Source organism: Heterodontus francisci, chromosome 36 (genome assembly GCF_036365525.1).
Source record: "Heterodontus francisci isolate sHetFra1 chromosome 36, sHetFra1.hap1, whole genome shotgun sequence".
Lineage (NCBI taxonomy): Eukaryota > Metazoa > Chordata > Chondrichthyes > Heterodontiformes > Heterodontidae > Heterodontus > Heterodontus francisci.
In genome coordinates this window covers 3,784,991-3,805,995 of record NC_090406.1, presented here as the reverse complement: position 1 = coordinate 3,805,995, position 21,005 = coordinate 3,784,991, and the positions used below count along the sequence as shown (strand labels likewise).

At 46.2% G+C, this 21,005-nt stretch overlaps 1 protein-coding gene across 1 annotated transcript in view; it reads right to left on the bottom strand.

The window, feature by feature from the left end:
* Positions 1–1,260: 1,260 nt before the first annotated feature.
* Positions 1,261–21,005, bottom strand: part of ell (elongation factor RNA polymerase II) — a 163,757-nt gene continuing 144,012 nt past the window's right edge. The window contains exons 8-12 of the mRNA XM_068015978.1: positions 16,689–17,184; positions 10,868–10,928; positions 10,007–10,178; positions 7,762–7,806; positions 1,261–7,227 (exon numbers count right to left, since the gene is read on the bottom strand). Coding sequence (XP_067872079.1) covers positions 7,111–7,227; positions 7,762–7,806; positions 10,007–10,178; positions 10,868–10,928; positions 16,689–17,184 — 891 coding nt within the window. The 3' untranslated portion in view covers positions 1,261–7,110. The remainder of the gene's footprint in view (positions 7,228–7,761; positions 7,807–10,006; positions 10,179–10,867; positions 10,929–16,688; positions 17,185–21,005) is intronic.

Here is a 21,005-nt window from a genome sequence, read left to right as displayed (position 1 = left end):
AAGATAGGCAGTGTTAGCAAACCTTGCTCTGCCAGGGCATAGTTGATAACAGGACAGGGTATGGTAACCGATTTATAGTGGACACGTGTCTCTGAAGGTTACAGACTCTTATGTCCAGTAAATTAAATTGCACTTTTAGCTTGCGTTCTGCTCATTAAATATTCTGTTGAAGGCAGCATCAGTTTGTTTGAGTCTAATAGCTGTCAAAAACTTTAACATCCCCCTGCCCATTCTCTTCAAGAGTCGGTGGGCTATAACAGGTCAAGAGGATGAAGAATCAGCAGGCAGTATCACCATGGGGAATTATCACTACTAAACCAACTCCCATACACAACAGACATCTACACTTGCTCTTTCCAGGAGAAGTTGCTGGATAGGGAATACTCTGATCCCTCTCCTCAGCTGGGATGTAGGAGGTTAAATAAATGCTGCAACTGCTGATAAGAAACTCAGAACTGTGGAGGGGCAGAGATTTAGGGATTCATGCACAAAAATCACTCAGCATCAGTGGACAGGTACAAAAAATAATTTAAAAGGGTAACGAAATGTTGGTGTTTATCTCATGGGGCTTGGAATACAAAGGGGAAGAAGTTACTTTGCAGCTGTATAGAGCTCTGGTTAAAGCCCATGTGCAGTCGCTGCATTCAGTTTTGGACACCACACCTCAAAAAGGATGTACATTGGCCTTGGAGGGGGTGCAGCACAGATTCACCAGGATGATACCAGGGCTAAAAGGATTAAACTAGGAGGACATGTTGCATAAACTAGGCTTATATTCCCTCGAGTAAAGAAGATTAAGGGATGATCTAATTGAAGTGTTTTAAGATGATTAACGGATTTGATAGGGGTAGAGAGGAACAATTTCCTCCGGTGGGGTGGGGGCAAGAGTTGGAATCCAGAATAAGGGACCATATCTTTAAAATTAGAGCCAGGCTGTTCAGGGTGATGTCAGGAAGCACTTCTTCACACAAAGGGGAGTGGAAATCTGAAATACTCTTCTTATGAAAAGCTGTTGAGGCTGGGAGTGAACTGAAAATTTCAGAACTGAGGTTGTTACATTTATGCTAGCCAAGAGTATTAAGGATTACAGAACCAAGGTGGGTAGATGGAGTTGGGAAACAGATCAGCTATAATCTAATTGAATGATGGAACAGGCTTGAGAGGCTGAACAACCTCCTCCTGTTCCTATGTTCCTGCTCTGTCACTCAAAATATCTTTTAACAACTCAATACATAAGAAGCCAGGAAATAAAGACACAAGCAAGTGGTAATATTTATACATATAATCATTAAATATTCTGTAGTTCTACAATCATCCTAGCTTGTATTCCTTGGTATATACAACTCCATGATCAGTTCCTTAGCTATACAATTTCACTCAAAAACATTAAGAGTGTAGAAATGTTTTAATCTGACATCTATATATACTGTTCTCAAAAAATAGTTTTATTTAAACTGCAGAAGGTTCAAAAAATTTTACGTTTTTGTTTCTTAATTCAGAAATATTCTCTCGGACCTGGGTGAGACTGGTATTGTAACACTGTGAACAGGCCTATCAGGAAGTAGAGGACAGCAACCTGCTTCATTAAATAAGCTGCAAATGAGAAATTTAGTTAAAACAGTGGGATGGAAAAATAAAACTGTGAATGCTGGATATCCAAAAAACTGGAAAAAAAAAATGTACCAAAATAGGTCAGTCACTGCCTCAAACAGAAGACAGGCTTAATCCTTTGAATCCCCACCAAACCATTTTCCTATCCCTTTCTGTCAGATATGGACTTGCCTGCTGTCATTCTTGTTACCAAGCGCTGGGTTGTGTGGTACACAAAGCAGTACAAGAAACCGCACACGCTCTTTGCTGTGAACAGAAATTCCTGACTCAGGAAGGAACGGAAGATGAAAACTAAATCACCTTCCAGCATTCCCCCCACCTCCTCCCCTCCCCCCTCAGGAAGTGGCAATAGCACTGACAGAAGTCATGTGCAGAGAACCTTTACCCCTAGAGATATACAATAGGAGGGGAAGGAATGACAGCTGGATTCTGCTGAACGCCTGGTAATGTAGAAGTCAGGCAGGGGCGTAACACATTCACATAGCATCTTAACACAAGTTTCAGACACGCTCCAAACTGTGAATTATACTGAAGTGCAGTGATGTATGCAGGTGCACACGACAGCCACTTTGCAAAACAGCAAGAGCCCACAAACAGTAGGGAGATGAATCAATCGGTTTTTGGGTGGAAAGCATCACTGGACTGTTGATGTCCACAAGGACCACCCAGGTTTAACATCTCATCTGAATAAGCCTCCAACAGTGTGGCACTCTGCCCTGCTCCAGAATCAGCCTATATTACGTACTTGAGTCCTGGAGTGGGGCTTAAACGCATGACCTTCTGACAGAGAGAAGAGTGCTATCCACTGAGCCAAGCTGACATTAGCTCATAGAAGGCATCAGGAATATCTGGGGAAGGGGGCAGAGAAGAGCAGAAATAGAGAAAGAAATCGAACTAGAATCACAGCTGCCACATGTAGGAAGGAAAACACAGCTCATATCAGTTACACCCAGTCTCTATACAAAGACAGGCCAAAAGCCTCTCTATTTTGCATTCAATAAGAATTTTAACAAAGAGGCTGTGATGAATGATAACCAGGCAGCAGGTGTACTACAACACCTGTGTGTGAACTTGAGTTTGATGTAGACAGAATAGGCAAACGGAGGGGAAATCTAGAAAAACGGACAAGGCAGTCTTGCAACCATAAATCCAGGGTGCTCTCACCAACAAACGTTTTAATATATTGAATGCAGTGCAAAAACACACCAATATTTCAAAGGGTTAAAGATGGTGGGATTAGGCACATGCTCATCGCACTGACACCATGTACCCTCATCCTGGAACTGGCTCCCTTTTAAATTTAAGATAGCCATTCATTCATTCAGATAGCAGGGTATAGATCTTGACATCACACCCGGGTGTACCAAAGTGGAATTTGTTCGCAGTGCCAACTGGCACAGGAGTCAGTTAAAAATTTAATCTGATACCAGAAGCGTGTTGCAATGTAAGGCACTCTGCCCCTTCCCCCTCAATAAAAGTGAGGTTTATAACCTTAAAAATAGTTCAAGATAACTCCTTAAGTGGAGTTTTACCCACTGGAGCAGGCTGGAACCCAGGTGAGCATCACTACTTAGAGCTTCAGCCCCTCCCACACTGAGTTTTCTCATGTGTTCAGATGCTGGAACTGGTTTGGGATCCCTGCTGCCAGCAGCCAAAGGGGCAAGTCACTTCAACAAGGCTGCGCCTGGTCTAACACAAATCAAACATGCATCACAGTTCTTGGAGTCAGCAGGGGCAGAGCACGACGAAAGGGGGCAGAGTGCAGTGGCGGGGGTGACGAGGCAGAGGGCAGCATTGGGGCCAGCGAACAGGAGAGATGGGAAACGTACATTTGCATTGAAGCAATATTGTCTCAGAACACAACAGCACTCAATGCTGCTTTCTGTTGTTACAAATGGACATTTCCCACACCTAAAAAGGGACAGTACCATTGCTTTACCATCATGGAATTAGTTAAATCTGTTTTTTGTGATATGGAGTCCACGATGTCTGTATTCAGTGATGCATGTCTGTGTCCATACATTTCTCAATTATTAGATACTGACGTGGAGATGGTTACAGTCAAGGTCAAAAGAAAAATGAATCAAACCCGAAGTTAATTTTCCAGAAATATCATTGGGCGAGCCAGTATTGGTGTTTATTCCATTCTGCTGTCTTCATTTGCTGTGAACCCGGGCAAGTGACAGCTTTATTTAACTTGCCCGCACATCCAAAAAACTGATATTCACTGGCCCCCAGATCTAGTACTATGTCAAGTACTGTGCTGTAGGAGGCACCATTCCAAATACGGTACAACCAAGGTAGAAACACTACACTAACCCCATTCCCCTACACCTGTAATGTGCCATCACTGAACACACTGGCCAGCAAGCTGTACCAACATCCATTCAAAAACAATAATACCAAATTTGATCCTTCAATGCAGGCTCTAATTGTTTAAACAAAGACAAGGGTTGGTCCTTCAATCACCATTGCTGTGAAGTACTAACAGTATGACTCTGGAATCAGTTCCTGATCTGGAACACAACTCTAGTGCAATGTTAATCCAGCTTTAAAAAGTGCTCAAGATCGCCGGACACTAATAAAATATCTGTGCCTCCGTTAAGGAAAAGCTTTGAGAAAGTCTGCAGTGCCGTCTCCTGCAGACATGATTCTTACTGGCGTCAGCAGCACCTGGGCGCAGATACAGCCGCATGTTCCTGAACTCTGATTTCAGCCTCGAATATACAATTCTATACAGCATGAGCTGACGTAAGGGACCTGACCCTTTACCAATGTTGCTGTTCAATGGGGTAAGAGATGCCATTCATTGACACTGAAAAAAAAAAGAAAATCCCAAATTCTTTCTACCTACACCTCCCAGATATGAATCGAGTCCTTGACTCACATGGCATCCTCTGTGCTGGGAAAACAGTTAACAGCGCTTATGTCAAAGAAACTTTACTTATAAGTTAAAATACACAAAGGATTGTGCAAGACAGGATTGAAAGATCCTACCGGACTCCCAGGGACAGGTCACCAAGTCTGCACACAAGAGCCCTTAGGCTCAGAACTTCTCTCCTCACATGCCAAAAACAATGATTACAGCAGTCTCACACAGTCTCGGCTCAAAATAAGTCACTCGAAAGGGGCAGTGAACACAGTGGCAGTGGGAGCCTGTGGAACTGCTCCTTGGGGCAGAGGGAAAGAGGTTAAAAAAACAAAGGGAACCATTCAGAACTGTGGACAGTGTAGACTGGAGATTAGGAGCCAGCTGATATCTTCTTCCTGGGTTACAACGGGGAATTGCCTGAATCTCTGTCTCTGAAAGGCACCGATCAAATCTGTTGCTACTTCACCCCAACCTTTTCAGAGCAAATCAGTGAATCAACTATCAAACAGAAGTGAAGGATGCCCAGGCTGCCTGGTGAGAGGCCCTGTTAATACTGGAAAAAAAATAACAGATTGCGGCCCTCATCTACCAGGGACTGTCTCCACAGTAAACAAGAGGATTGGCACTTTTCATTGCTGTGGTGTTAAGTGAGGTACAGTGGAACTCCTGCACTCCTACAAATAAACACCAGTAAACAGCTGAATGAACCTGGGACTCAGTGAGAAGAGAAACACAAAACATTAAACAACTGTAATTGGAAGGAATAGATGGGAGAAAGAATCTAGCTGGACAATTTGGATTTTCAAATTTGACATGGTTCAATGAAATGTCTTGACTCTGTCTCCGGTACAGGATTAAGGTGCTGTTTGGTATATAACGTAGATTTTTAATTGTTCATTTTGTCCACAGACATGGAGCAGTTTCGGTATAAAAGGACCATTACTAAAATTGAGAGGGAGAGGACTGATGAAGATTTAACAGTTAATTCTATTTAGACCTTGCAGACACCTTTAATGTTTTAACCTGACTAAACTGTACCTGTCATTTCAGAATGTGTGTTGTAAAGGGTAAAAAAATAAATAGTCTTTCCTTGGGCTGTTCAAATTTTCTCACCTCGATAGCTCAATAGAGACCACTAGACAGACTGATGCACCCACCACATGGAGTGTGTGGAAGGCCAGTGCGTGACAAGTGCAAATTAGGATCATGAGATGGCTTTGATGCCAGCAATCTATTTAATGGGGCAGGAGCTACACATCACAAACCAGCACCGCACAAAGATGAGGCATCCGCAACCCTTAGCAGGTGAATAGAGAGGTCACAGTTCAGCATCTGGGTTTAAAGAGGGAGGCAAGACAACTTAGATAAAGGTTAGTGACATAACCAGCTGTCTTGATGTCTGCCTTGGGGGAGGGTGGTTGGAGAATGGAATATAGGAACTCTGGGAGTCTCAGGACCAAAGCACCAAAGCATAATTGAGTCCCTTGTGGGAGACATTGGCACATAAGTGACCCTCACAGGCAGTGATGAAGCTCCTGATACACTGTGCCCAGTACAGTTGACAGAACCTGGATATCACTATCGCCAAATTCATTATAAAAAATACCATCACTTAATCGGGATTCCATTAATTCCTGCCTGGTTAGGGATCTGGGGTCACAGTGCAGAACACGGATATTGGCTTGTTATTTTATCTGGCCTGTGGCAAAAGACACCATTTCATTTTGGACTTGCCTAGTTGCATTGATCACAGTAAATAACACCTTTAAGTGAGTTCAGACACCTCTTCTCCAGCGAGTTGTGGAATTGGTGAGTGGACTCTGAGCTTCAGGTTATTAGACAGTCAGTAGGCAGACCCTGAAAAGCAGATGCAGCACAGGTCATTAACAGGTGCACAGTGGCTCACAATAGACCGGCTGGCTTTTGGGAGTCACGTGGCCTCAAAGGCCCACTGTGTGCTGCAGCCTGCTTCTGTGACCCAATGAGTCAGCAGATAGTGAACACCCGAGAACCCCAGTTGTTGTAACCACTGCAGTTTCTGGACAGACACTTTAAATAAATACTTTATGAGGAAATGGGGCACTTAACAGCAAACAACCAGGGCAGATAGCGCTTAAACAAACAGCTGCCAACCGTTTAAACTAGACTCTTTGGGTGGCAGGGTTTACATGTAATACTTGGACCATATCTTGCAGTGAAGAAGGCAGACGAAGGCAACAGCAGCAAAAATATTACTCCCAGAAGGAGAGTTTGAAGAGTCAGAGGGAGGTTTGGGAACACATAATGAACAGCAAGTTTGAAGAGCTGGGAAAGGGGGAGGAGACACAGTGAACAGTAAGTTTGAAGAGTCAGGGGGACACAATGAACAGCAAGTCCTGGATAGAGCTTCCATTTTTTTTTTTAAAGCCTTTGTCCTTTAGAACACTAAACTCTCCTCACTAGACACTTACTGACAGGGGGCCCCCCTCCCATCCCCACAAGTTTCTCTAATTATTAAAGTTAGCGCTGGTCTCAGTCGGTGCAGATTCCTCCTCTTGTGAAGCACACACATAGGAGAAGCTGGAAACACAATTAGATGCAATTGCTTGCTGTATCTCTCTCTCTCTCTCTCTCGTAAAATAGCCGTGCTAACGCCAGGATTGCAGCTGCTTCTGGTCGTATTCTGCTATCAATTTCTTAATGTGTGCCAGTTTGTTGTGCAGATATTCACAGCGATATTTCTCCTGGCTGTAATTGGGATTCGTCTGTATAAAAAAGAAAAATGACACATTACATTCAGATCCCTACAATGCACTCAGCAACTTGCGTGTCTGAAAGTGGCAGCAATTCAAAATTAACACTGAAGTGGGATTAGTTTGGCTCAAACCCTAGACTGAGTTGAGTTAGGGGTGTTGCAACTGGTCTCAGAGGGACAGGGGCAGAGAGGTGGGGAAGGGGCAGTGTGTACGTTGCTACTCACTATCCCAAACTCCTAACAGATGCTGCTGATTTTCTACTGGAATCAACCAAATTGCACCAAACACGAGGTATTTTTTTCATCTAGTCGCTTGCCATGTCTAATTCTTTACACCTCAGCATTAGTTCCCTCCCACCTACCCTGTCTTGAGAGACTGCCACCAGCTGTCTGCATCCTGCTACCCATGTCCCGTCTGCAATTAGTAGAGGTTTCACCTGTTCAGGGTTGCCCCTCCACCAGACAAGAAACAAATCCTGTTCCAGCATTGCTGTGGTGATGGGAACAGCAGCAATTTCATCATCCATTTCTGCTAGACACTTACCTTCTTAATTTTCCGATATTCCTGCAAGATCTGGTCATGAGTGCTCTGTGGGAACAAGACATATGGTTAAAGGTTTGGGAAACAACCTCAATAGAAGAGTGTGGCGATGGCTTTGAAGACTTTACAAAAATGCAGTCTGAACCAAATACGTGGAATCTCACTTTCTCGTTCAGCATAAACTGCTCACCAACAAACCTTCCCTTCAAGCCCCTCTAGATGTGACTAGATGTGTAGATGAGGGTAAAGCAGTTGATGTAGTCTACATGGACTTCAGTAAGGTTTTTGATAAGGTCCCATATGGGAGATTGGTTATGGTGGTAAGAGCCCATGGGATCCAGGGCAATTTGGCACATTGGATCCAAAATTGGCTTAGTGGCAGGAGGCAGAGGGTGATGGTCGAGGGTTGTTTTTGCAAGTGGAAGCCTGTGACCAATGGTGTACAGCAGTGATTGGTGTTGGGACCCTTGCTGTTTGTGGTGTACATTAATGACTTAGACGTGAATATAGGAGGTATGATCAGTAAGTTCGCAGATGACACGAATTTTGGTGGTGTCGTAAACAGTGAGGAGGAAAGCCTTAGATTACAGGACGATATAGATGGGCTGGTAAGATGGGCGTAGCAGTGGCAAATAGAATTTAATCCTGAGAAGTGTGAGGTGATGCATTTTGGGAGGACTAACAAGGCAATGGAATATACAATGGATGGTAGGACCCTAGGAAGTACAGAGGGTCAGAGGGACCTTGGTGTACTTGTCCATAGATCACTGAAGGCAGCAGCACAGGTAGATAAGGTGGTTACGAAGGCATATGGGATACTTGCCTTTATTAGCCGAGGCACAGAATTTAAGAGCAGGGAGGTTATGATGGAGCTGTATAAAATGCTTGTTAGGCCACAGCTGGAGTACTGTGTAGAGTTCTGGGCACCACACTATAGGAAGGATGTGACTGCACTGGAGAGGGTGCAGAGGAGATTCAAAGAACAAAGAAAATTACAGCACAGAAACAGGCCCTTCGGCCCTCCAAGCCTACGCCGATCCAAATCCTCTATCTAAACCTGTCGCCTATTTTCTAAGGGTCTGTATCTCTTTACTTCCTGCCCATTCATGTATCTGTCTAGATACATCTTAAAAGACGCTATCGTGCCCGCGTCTACCACCTCCGCTGGCAAAGGGTTCCATGCACCCACCACCCTCTGCGTAAAGAAATTTCCACGCATATCCCCCCTAAACTTTTCCCCTTTCACTTTGAACTCGTGTTCCCTTGTAATTGAATCCCCCACTCTGGGAAAAAGCTTCTTGCTATCCACTCTGTCTATACCTCTCATGATTTCACCAGGATGTTGCCTGGGCTGGAGCATTTCAGCTATGAAAAGAGACTGAAAAGGCTAGGGTTGTTTTCCTTAGAGCAGGGAAGGCTGAGGGGGGACATGATTGAGGTATACAAAATTATGAGGCATTTATAGGTTAGATAGGAAGAAACTTTGTCCCTTAGCAGAGGGGTGAATAACCAGGGGGCTTAGATTTAAGGTAAGGGGCTGGAGGTTTAGGGGGGATTTGAGGAAAATATTTTTCACCCAGAGGGTGGTTGCAATCTGGAACACACTGTCTGAGGGGTGGTAGAGGCAGGAACCCTCACAGCATTTAAGAAGTATTTAGATAAGCACTTGAAATGCCATAGCATACAAGGCTACAGGCCAAGTGCTGGAAAATGGGATTAGAATAGTTAGGTGCTTGGTGGCTGGCACAGGCACGATGGGCCGAAGGGCCCGTTTCGGTGCTGTATAGCTCTAAAAAAAAATAAATCCACAAGCATGGCTCAACTAAATCACTAGCAGGAAAAGCGGGAGGGGCAGCGGTGAGAGGAGTGCGGAGGGAAGGGGGCCAGGGGAAGGAAGAAAAGCAGGAGGGGTGGCAGAGGGAGGGGGACTGGAAGGGATGTGGAAGGTGGGTGGTTGGAAAGGGGTGGGAAAGGAGGGAGGGGGGCCTGAGGGAAGGGGCTGGAAGGAGATGGGGGGAGGTGGGCCGAGGGGACACAGGGAGGGTGCATAAGGGCCGGCAGGAGGTGGAGGAAGAGACTGTGAGCAGGGAGTAGGAAGATTTCCCTGAAACATGGGTAATACTCATAAAACCCACCTGTAGTTAGCTAACCTGTCAGGGATCAATGGCCCTTTGTGTGGGAAAGACAGACAGGAGGAGCCGTGTGTAATTTTTTTTCCCCCAGAGATAGAAGTCAATTATTCCCATACCTTGTAGTCTGCAGACCCGGGTGAGAGCTGTTTCAGCTCAGCGTCCAACTGTGTGAACCGCCTGGTGATGCTCTCTATCCTGGAGTGCAGATCCCGGTACTCATTGTACTCTGCGTTAAAATCGGTTTTGTAACCTTGCCTCTGCTCCTGCGATGCAATTGCTGCATATTTACTGAGGGAGAAATTCACACCAGACAACACTTAATAGGTGGGTCCAGAAAGAGAGCGGTGGTATTTCCACAGTGTATTATCACATCTCTCAATGTTAAACATATGATGAAAGGCTTCTCAATTGCAGCAACTGCAGTTTTTGCAGAGAAATGCAACAGTAAATAACTGAATGAATGACAGGAGATTTGTTTTGGGTGGGGTAGTCGGAGCAAGGAATATGTTCCGATAATACCATGGGATCTTTAATATCTCACCTGAAGGATGGCAACGCCAAGAGCGCGGCACAATCTTTTGACTCAGAAGTGAGAATACTCCCTCTGGACAAAAGTTGACAGCACAGAAAAAGGGCCAACCTGCATGGTACTGAGCCACCAGATACAGAAGATTTCTGTTTCAATTTCCAGGCTCCATGAAATTAGCTGAATTCAGCCTGACTAATGTCATCACCTTGGACATCAGTGTGAACACATCTGCAGATATTGCGTGTGGATGTTATCAGGGTTGACGACTTTGCAATGATTAAAAAACTTGCTGACACATGAAGAATGGCCTTTTACAAGAGCACATCCCACACCTGTACTCAATAGAGGAATCAGCACATGCAGGAGTTGAGAGGAAAAGACTGAAAGCAGCAACATAACATTGAGCAAAGGTGGTCAGCCCAGAGCCTCCTACACAGCTTGTACTTACAGTAAATAATCAGGCAGGTCCGATGTCGAAACGCTGGAGCTGTTGCATATCCCGTTCAACCCTACAAGGAAATGAGCTAGTGTTTAAAACGAAAAGTTACAGTGAGGAAGAGGGACCCAAGACATCACAAACTGGGGGATCCCCAACCGGAGCCAGGCCACATTTTACCAGGTCTTTTGTCTTCACTCTCCCACCTCCTCCCCATGTCCTACAGCACATGCCCCTGCAAATCTTGGTGCCCCACAGAACCCCACCCTGCACCCTCCCCACCCCCCCAACTCCCCAGGTCCAACAACTCCCCCACACTCCTGCCCTCTGCGCCCATCAGCCACCCGTTTCTCCTCTATAAAGGGCCCGGGATGTTTCTGTTGCAATATAAATGCCAAATTGTTGAATTGCAGCTGGAGGTCAGTGAGCTGTTGTTTTGGTCGAGCTCTATAGGAAAAAGGTGTGCCGATGCTATCCTGTTTAGTGTTGTTTAAACAGTGCTGTTGATCTTTCTGTACTTGTGTTTAGTGTGAAAGGAATAGGTACATGCAGTGCAGTCTGCACAATGAAGTAGAGCTACAGAGCCATTGTAACAAAGCCTTTCTGCTGGGGGAATAGTTGAAAATGGCAGGAGTTTGTAAGCAGCACGCCAGTGAATTCTGCCACTTCCATGCACACAGTTGCACTCGCATTCACAATGCTGGAGTCAGGCTACTGGCAGGTGGAATGGAACAGAGGTGTGGGAGACTGGGAAAATACTGGGATCAAAGCTCTCTGGTGGTTTCACCACAGAATTGCTGTGAAGTTGGTGCTTTGAATGCACACTGGCAACGAACTCCTGATGGGATCCAGGATTATCGTTGCTCAGAAAATACTGAAAATCTGAAATAAACGCAGACATGCTGACAATACACAACAGCTCTGCCAGTATTAAGAAAAGGGAAACAGCAGGAGGTGGGGAACAACAGGAATCCATACCCCAGTGAGAGTCAGTGTGTGTGGGACCCGTAGCCCAGTGAGAGTCAGTGCGTGTGGGACCCGTACCCCAGTGAGAGTCAGCGTGTGTGGGACCCGTACCCCAGTGAGAGTCAGTGTGTGTGCAAACCGTACCCCAGTGAGAGTCAGTGTGTGTGGGACCCGTACCCCAGTGAGAGTCAGTGTGGGAACCGTAGCCCAGACAGAGTCAGTGTGTGTGGGACCCGTAGCCCAGAGAGAGTCAGTGTGTGTGGGACCCGTAGCCCAGAGAGAGTCAGTGTGTGTGGAACCCGTACCCCAGTGAGAGTCAGTGTGTGTGGGACCCGTAGCCCAGAGAGAGTCAGTGTGGGAACCGTAGCCCAGACAGAGTCAATGTGTGTGGGACCCGTACCCCAGTGAGAGTCAGTGCGTGTGGGACCCGTACCCCAGTGAGAGTCAGCGTGTGTGGGACCCGTACCCCAGTGAGAGTCAGTGTGTGTGCAAACCGTACCCCAGTGAGAGTCAGTGTGTGTGGGACCCGTACCCCAGTGAGAGTCAGTGTGTGTGGGACCCGTACCCCAGTGAGAGTCAGTGTGGGAACCGTAGCCCAGACAGAGTCAGTGTGTGTGGGACCCGTAGCCCAGAGAGAGTCAGTGTGTGTGGGACCCGTACCCCAGTGAGAGTCAGTGTGTGTGGAACCCGTACCCCAGTGAGAGTCAGTGTGTGTGGAACCCGTACCCCAGAGAGAGTCAGTGTGGGAACCGTAGCCCAGACAGAGTCAATGTGTGTGGGAACCGTAGCCCAGAGAGAGTCAGTGTGTGTGGGACCTGTAGCCCAGAGAGAGTCAGTGTGTGTGGGACCCGTAGCCCAGAGAGAGTCAGTGTGTGTGGGACCCGTAGCCCAGAGAGAGTCAGTGTGTGTGGGACCCGTAGCCCAGAGACAGTCAGTGTGTGTGGGATCCGTAGCCCAGAGAGTCAGTGTGTGTGGGAACCGTAGCCCAGACAGAGTCAGTGTGTGTGGGACCCGTAGCCCAGAGACAGTCAGTGTGTGTGGGACCCGTAGCCCAGAGAGAGTCAGTGTGTGTGGGACCCGTAGCCCAGAGACAGTCAGTGTGTGTGGGATCCGTAGCCCAGAGAGTCAGTGTGTGTGGGAACCGTAGCCCAGACAGAGTCAGTGTGTGTGGGACCCGTAGCCCAGAGACAGTCAGTGTGTGTGGGACCCGTAGCCCAGAGAGAGTCAGTGTGTGTGTGGGACCCGTAGCCCAGAGAGAGTCAGTGTGTGTGGGAACCGTAGCCCAGACAGAGTCAGTGTGTGTGGGATCCGTAGCCCAGAGAGTCAGTGTGTGTGGGACCCGTAGCCCAGCGAGAGACAGTGCGTGTGGAACCTGTATCCCAGCGAGAGGCAGTGCGTGTCTGTGTGAGAGAGACCCATACCCCAGCGAGCGTCTGTGTGTGTATGTGGGACCCTTACGCCAGCGAGAGTCAGTGCATGTGGAACCTGTATCTCAGCGAGAGTCAGTACGTGTGGAACCTGTACCTCAGCGAGAGCTTGTGCGTGTGTGTGTGTGACCCATACCCAAGTGAGCAGTGTGTGTGTGGGACCTGTACCCCAGCAAGAGTCAGGGTGTGTGGGACCTGTACCCCAGCAAGAGTCAGTGTGTGTGGGACCTGTACCCCAGCAAGAGCCAGTGTGTGTGGGACCCGTACCCCAGCAAGAGACAGTGTGTGTGGGACCCGTACCCCAGCAAGAGACAGTGTGTGTGGGACCCGTACCCCAGCAAGAGACAGTGTGTGTGGGACCCGTACCCCAGCAAGAGACAGTGTGTGTGGGACCCGTACCCCAGCGTGAGTCAGTGCATGTGGAACCGTGGGAAAGTGGATGAAATAGCAGTGGGTGACCATTTTGGAGATATTGACAATAATAATTTTAGCATAATCATGGAAAAGGACAACGATAAAACAGGAGTAAAAGTTCTGAATTGGGGGAAGGCAAATTTTACGAAGCTGAGGGGCAATCTGGCGAAAGTGGACTGGTTGCAGCTTGAAGGAAAATCTGTGTCAAACCAGTGGGAGGCATTCAAAAGTGAGATTCTACAGGCACAGTGTAGGCAAGTCCCCACAAAGGTAAAAGGTGGTATGGCCAAATCCAGAGCCCCCTGGTTATCTAGAAGCATAGAGTAAGATAAAGCAGAAAAAAAAGCTTGTGACGGTCGCAAAAAAACGTAATACTTTAGAAAGCCTAGAGGAGTATAAAAAGTGTAGGGGTGAAGTAAAAATGAATTTAGGAAAGCAAAGAGAGGACATGAAAAATTATTGGCAGGCAGAATCAAGGAAAACCCAAAGATGTTTTATCAGTACATTAAGAGCAAGAGGATAACTAAGGAAAAGGTAGGGCCTATCAGAGATGTACACGGAACTTATGCATGGATGCAGATGTGGGCAGGGTTCTTAATGAGTTTTTTGTCTCTGTCTTCACAAAGGAGAGGGATGATGCAGACATTGTAGTAAAACAGGAGTGTGAAATATTAGATATGATAAGCATAATGAGAGAGGAAGTATTAGAGGATCTGACATCCTTGAAAGTGGATAAATCACCAGGGCCAGATGGATAGTATCCCAGGTTGTTCAAGGAAGCCAGGGAGGAAACATCAGATGTTCTGAGGATCATCACTATACACAGGCAAGTTACCGGAGGTTTGGAGGTCTACGAACATTGTACCATTGTTTAAAGCGGGTGTGAGGGATAGGCCAAATAATTACAGGCTGGTCAGTCTGACCTCTGTGGTGGGTAAATTATTAGGATCAATTCTGAGAGATAGGATAAACTGCCACTTAGAAAGGCACAGATCAGGGATAGTCAGCATGGATTGGTTAAGGGAAGCTCATGTCTTACTAACTTGATTGAGTTTTTTGAGGAAGTAACAAGGAGGATTGATGAGGGCTGTGCAGTGGATGTGGTCTACATGGACTTTAGTAAAGTATTTGACAAGGTCCCACATGGCAGACTGGTCAGAAAAATAAAAGCCCATGGAATACAGGGGAATGTGGCAGGTTAGATCCAAAATTGGCTCAGTAACAGAAACAAAGGGTAGTGGTTGATGTTTTTGCAAATGGAAAGCTGTTTCCAGTGGCGTTTCACAGGCCTGTGTTGGGTCCTTTGCTGTTTGTGGTATATATTAATGATGATTTGGACTTAAATGTGGGAGGCATGATTGGGAAATTTGCAGATGACACATGTGTAGTTGATAGTGAAGAGGATAGCCGTAGACTCCAGAATGACATCAATGAGTGGGCGGAAAAGTGGCAAATGGAATTATTTCCGGAGAAGTGTGAGGTAATGCATTTGGGGAGGGCAAACAAAGCAAGGGAATACACAATAAACAGGAGGATACTGAGAGAGGTAGAAGAAGTGAGACACCTTGGAGTGCATGTCCACAGGTTCCTGAAGGTGGCAGGACAGGTAGATAGAGTGGTGAAGGCGGCATACGGGAAGCTTTCCTTTATTGGCGAGGTGTAGAATACAAAAGCAGGGATGTAACGCTGGAACTACATAAAACACTGGTTAGGCCACAGCTGGAGTATTGCGTACAGTTCTGGTCACCACATTATAGAAAGGACATAATTGCTCTGGAGCACGGAGAAGATTTACAAGAATGTTGCCGGGGCTTGAAAGTTGCAGTTATGAGGAAAGACTGGATAGGCTAGAGTTGTTTTCCTTAGAACAGAGGAGGCTGAAGGGTGACTTAATTGAGGTGTACAAAATTATGAGGGGCCTGGATAGAGCAGACAGGAAAGACCAGTTTCCCCTAACGTAGAGGTCAATTACCAGGGGGCTTAGATTTAAGGTGATTGGTAGAAAGATTAGTGGGGACATGAGGAAATACTTTTTCACCCAGAAGCTGGTGAGTGTCTGGAATTCACTGCCTGGATCGGTGGTGGAGGCAGAAACCCTCAATTCATTCAAAATACCTGGCCCTGCACCTGAGGTGCTGTAATCTACAAGGTGTTGGAAGGTGGGATCAGATTGGGCGGCTAGATTTTCAACTGGTGCAGACACGATGGGCTGAATGGCCTCTTTCTGTGCCATAACTTTTCTATGGTTTCTAATCCGTACCCCAGTAACAGTCAGTGTCCTGGGAATTGAGTGAGTGAGTGCCGGCACTGAAGGTAACAGAAACATTAGGGAAAGTTATGCTTAGAACCTTCCAAAATCTAAAAGAAAGCAGTAAAACAAGGCAGCTTACTCATTGCAATCAAGAGCCCTACAGTCAGCTGCATGCCATATCCCACCATTGAAGCTAAGGCAGATATTTCCACTCATATTTCTCACTCGCTGATTAGTTCCATTTGAACATAAATTATGAACCTGGAGCATGGGAACAGCCTGTTTCTGGCACTGGGACCTCACTGGTATAAACCACAACAGCAAGATCAGCAACTCAATATTAAGTGAGTTCTTGGGAACAGGGATTGAAAGTGTATAACCATCCAGCCTGACCCCAGGGTGGCTCATCAATCTCAGGAGTCTCAAGCTGTTGATTTACACTCATTCTAAATATAGATTACTAAGCTTCTACAACTATGTAATTCTATGTAAATCCTGAGGCTGCAAGACTGCTGCAAGCTGTTGAGAGAAAGTGTGTGCAGCTGTGTAATCGTCAGTGGCTGCCGCACTGGCCTTGGCAACGTAATAACTCTGTCATACCCAACAGCCATTAATCACAACACAACAAGCTTTCCGTATCAAACTTTTGCCTCGGGTCCCAGGGTAGTGGGGGAGGTGGGGGTGGGAAGCATCAAGGGCACCCAAACAGCCAAAGGGGCCTCCCCCAAACAAGGGGGAGGCCTTAGACAGAAAAAGGGGAAGGAGCAACACCAACCTGCAGCCTTCTGTGGAGCGTTTTTCTTCTGCTCTCTGCAACTCTGAAGGAAATCACACTCTCTTACTCGCTCTCCACATGCTTCCTCGCCAGCCTGCTTCTCCCTCACTCGCTCCTTGTCTTTGTGCTTTTTAGATTTTTTCCTCGACTTCGTGTGGAACGAAGGCACGCTCAGATGAGAAAGGTGCGAGGGGGGTGGGCAGGCAGTTCGCTCTGGGGCCTCCTGGCTTTCGCAGTCCCGGCCATTGTGGCTTGAATCATTGCTGACTTCTGAGAGGAGGTCGTGAGGTCTCTGAATTTCCACCAGCGCTGGCAAGGTGGAAGTGGAGCTAACTGAGTCAGGGGCAGCTAATTGGACAGAGGGAGCTGCTGCCTCTTTCCCATTGGAGGGATTTAACCTGCCGTTCAAAGTCGGAGGAACACGACTGGTCAAAAGAGATATTCTCGGCTTCTTATTGGCCAGTGGATCGATGAAATCATTGGGTAATGATCGTTTCTAGAAAGAGACACTTCAAGTTATTTCAGTGCAAGCACAGCCCTAACCAATAGAATATATTACCATCTATTCATGCCTTACACATTACTTTGTGCCCCTTGCTGTTTTCACCAGTAACTGTACTGCCTTAAGGACAGAGTCAGTTCATCACAGAGCAGACAGGTGTGTTGAAGGGAAGCAACTCGAGCAGGAAAATGGATTGTTTAACTTGGGATGGTGAGTGCACGATACTCTAAGGTACAGTTGTAAAACTTGTAAGCCCCAAAGCAAGATTAAAGATATTATTTATTTTCCCACAGGTTTTGGATAGTGTAGTCCTTAAGTGATGAGCCGCATGGAAGATGGCAGGATCCCCAAGGACACATTGTATTGCGAGCTCGTCACTGGTACCAGACCCACCGGCCGTCCATGGCTCCACTTTAAAGACGTCTGCAAACGCGACATGAAGTCCTGTGACATTGATCACAAGTCGTGGGAGTCAGTTGCCAGCGATCGCCAGAGCTGGCGGGGCAACCATAAAGACGGGGCTAAAGTGTGGCGAGTCGAAGAGACTTAGCAGTTGGCAGGAAAAAAGACAGAAGCGCAAGGAGAGAGTCAACTGTGTAACAGCCCCGACAACCAATTTTATCTGCAGCACCTGTGGAAGAGTCTGTCACTCTAGAATTGGCCTTTATAGCCACTCCAGGCGCTGCTTCACAAACCACTGACCACCTCCAGGCGCTTACCCATTGTCTCTCGAGACAAGGAGGCCAAAGAAGAATCCTTAAGTGGTTGCAAAGGAGTTAAATCAATGCCTGACGAGTGACAGAATGTCAGATTTATGGAGATATTTACAAATCTGTTTGGGTCGGGCAGAGCATTGGGTGGGGATGGGGGGTTGGGGAAGAGAAAGAAAAAGAATCCATGACTGATGTGGTCATGGCACTTAAGTTCGACACCACAAATTGCCTTTTCTTCTTCTGTGCTTTTTGGCCCAGAATTTGCTGCAGCTGGACATCTCGTGGTGAATGCCGTCAGTTCAGCTCACGTTAATTTTCATCGTAAGTTACTGGAAGTGCGAGCGGATAACGGGGCAGCTGGGACCTTGGTGACTGACGAGACCAATCCGTCTCCTTAACCCAATGAAGTTTAAGTGTTTGAATGGTTAGAAAAGCACTGAAGTGGCAATTTGGATATTATTCAAACATAATTTATCACTGAATTGCATGTAGGAAAACACAGAAATACAAGTTTTTTTGTAGGACACATGAATAAGGCACTGCCCTACACAGGGTCCAGATTATTATTCTTTATAAATTCAGGAACTGAAGATTGCTGTCGACATGCGAAAGAGAGATATTTTATAGAGATTCAAAGCTGTGCTATCTGCGGAATCAACGTGCAGATTGTTAGTTTCTTACAAATTAATGGATCCATTCTAAGACTAACTCTAAATCTCAACAAACTGAAATGAACTTAACTTTACTCCCAGTGAAAATCTATAACAAACCAATTAAAACAAATCAGTTTTCCTTGTATCTGATTGTGTGCTTTGTGTGACAACTGCTAATTGCTAACAGATTTTAAAGCGGAAGACCATTGTTGGAAACATAAATTACCCCTTTAACAGTGTCCTTACACTGTGAAACACCAACCTTAATTTTCTGTCAAAACTTTAATTCATATTTGTATTGACAATGCAATAATTTCACGACAGAGTGAGGTTGATGGCAAGATCCCTTTTACACGAGGCTAATGGCGGAGCAGCGTAAACAGTCCAGCAACTTGTGACAATTCTCAACCCACACCGTATCTCTACCGCGCCACAAACTGGAGGTTATTTTTTTTTTTTTTTAACACACCAACAGCGTGAGCCTTTAACACACCATTATTTGTCACCAAATTCTGACCTATTATATTTTTCCATTGGCCTACCACCGCTATCAATCCTGTCCCACTTTGCAACATGTGAGATAGAAGGAAGCTAAACCCAGGCTAAGTCAAGGTGTTTGTTGTTCATGCTGTCCACAGTATTTGTAAAGTCGTTAGTGCTTAAATTATTCCAGTCACATTGAGAACGGTACAGATAAAGATCGAGTACAGAGTATACCGTTCTATCAAAGGGAAATCTTGTTCGACAAATCTAATGAGTGTTTTGAGAGAGTAACTAGTAAGGTAGATGGGCAGAACCAGTGGAGAGAATCACAGAATAGTACAGCACAGAAGGAGGCCATTCAGCCCATCGAGTCTGCACCAGCTCTTTTGAAGAGCAACCCAATTTGTCCCAACTCCCCTGCCCTTTCACGACATCCCTACAATTTTTTCGCAAAATATATATCCAATGCCCTTTCTAAAGGCTACTACTGAATCTGTATCCACCGCCCTATCAAGGATTGCATTCCAAATCCTAACCATTGTGTAAAGAAAATGTAGTATATTTGGATTTTCCCACTTGCCTGGATGAGCGCAGCTTCAACAAACTCAAGAAGCTCGACACCATTTGTACAAAGCAGCTGCTTGATCAGCACCCCACCCACAACCACGACAACACTAATTATATTTATACAGCACCTTTAATATAATAAAACATCCCAAGGCACTTTACAGAAGCATTATAAAACAAAGTATGACACCGAGCTAAAAAAAAGATATATTTGTCAAATGGCTTAAAGCATAGTCAATGAGGTAGGTTTTAAGGAGTGTCTTAAAGGGGGAAAAAAGAGAGGTGGACCGGCGGAGAGGTTTAGGGAGAGAATTCCAGAGTTTGGGGCTGAGGCGGCTGAAGGCGTAGCCACCAATGGTGGAGCGATTAAAATCAGGGATGCTCAAGAGACCAGAATTAGAGAAGCGCAGATATTCGAGGGTTGTGGGACTGGAGGAGATTAGAGAGGCAGGGAGGGGCAAGGCAATAGAGGGATTTGAAAACAAGGAGAATTTTAAAATCAAGATGTTGCTTGGCCGGGAGTCAATGTAGGTTACTGAGCACAGGGGTGATAGGGGAATGGGACTTGGTGCGAGTTAAGACACGGGCAGTAGAGTTTTGGATGATCTCAAAGTTTAGAGAGTAGAATGTGGGAGACCAGCCAAGAGTGCACTGGCATAGTCAAGGCTGGAGGTAATAAAGGCATGAATGAGGGTTTCAGCAGCAAATGAACTGAGGCAGGAGCAAAGTCAGGCGATGTTACGGAGGTGGATATAGGTGGGCTTAGTGACAGCACAAATGTGAGGTGGGAAACTCATTTGGGGGTCAAATGTGACACCAGGATTGTGAACAGAGTGGCTTAATCTCAGACTGTTGCCAGCGAGAGGGATGGAGTCGGTAGCTAGGGAACGGAGTTTTGAGCGAAAACAATGGCTTCAGTCTTCCCAATATTTAACTGGAGGAAATTTCGGCTCATTGAGTACTGGATGTTGGTTAAGCAGTCTGATAATTTAGCAACAATGGAGCAGTCAAGGGTAGATGTGGTGAGGTAGAGCTGAGTGTTATCAGCGTACAGGTGATAACTAACTTCGTGCTTTCGGATGATATTGCCAAAGGGCAGCGTGTAGGTAAGAAATAGGAGGGGGCCAAGGATAGACCCTTGGGAGGACACCAGACGGAACAGTGCGGGAACAGAAAGAGAAGCCATTGCAAGTGATTCTCTGGGTACGATTACATGGATAAGAATGGAACCAGGTGAGAGGAGGATGGTGTGGTCAAAAGTGTCAAAGGCTGCAGAGGTTGAGAAGGAAGAGGAGGGAAAGTTTACCTTTGTCACAGTCACACAGGATGTCATTTGTGACTTTGATGAGAGCTGTTTCAGTATTGTGGCAGGGATGCAAACCTGATTGGAGGGATTCAA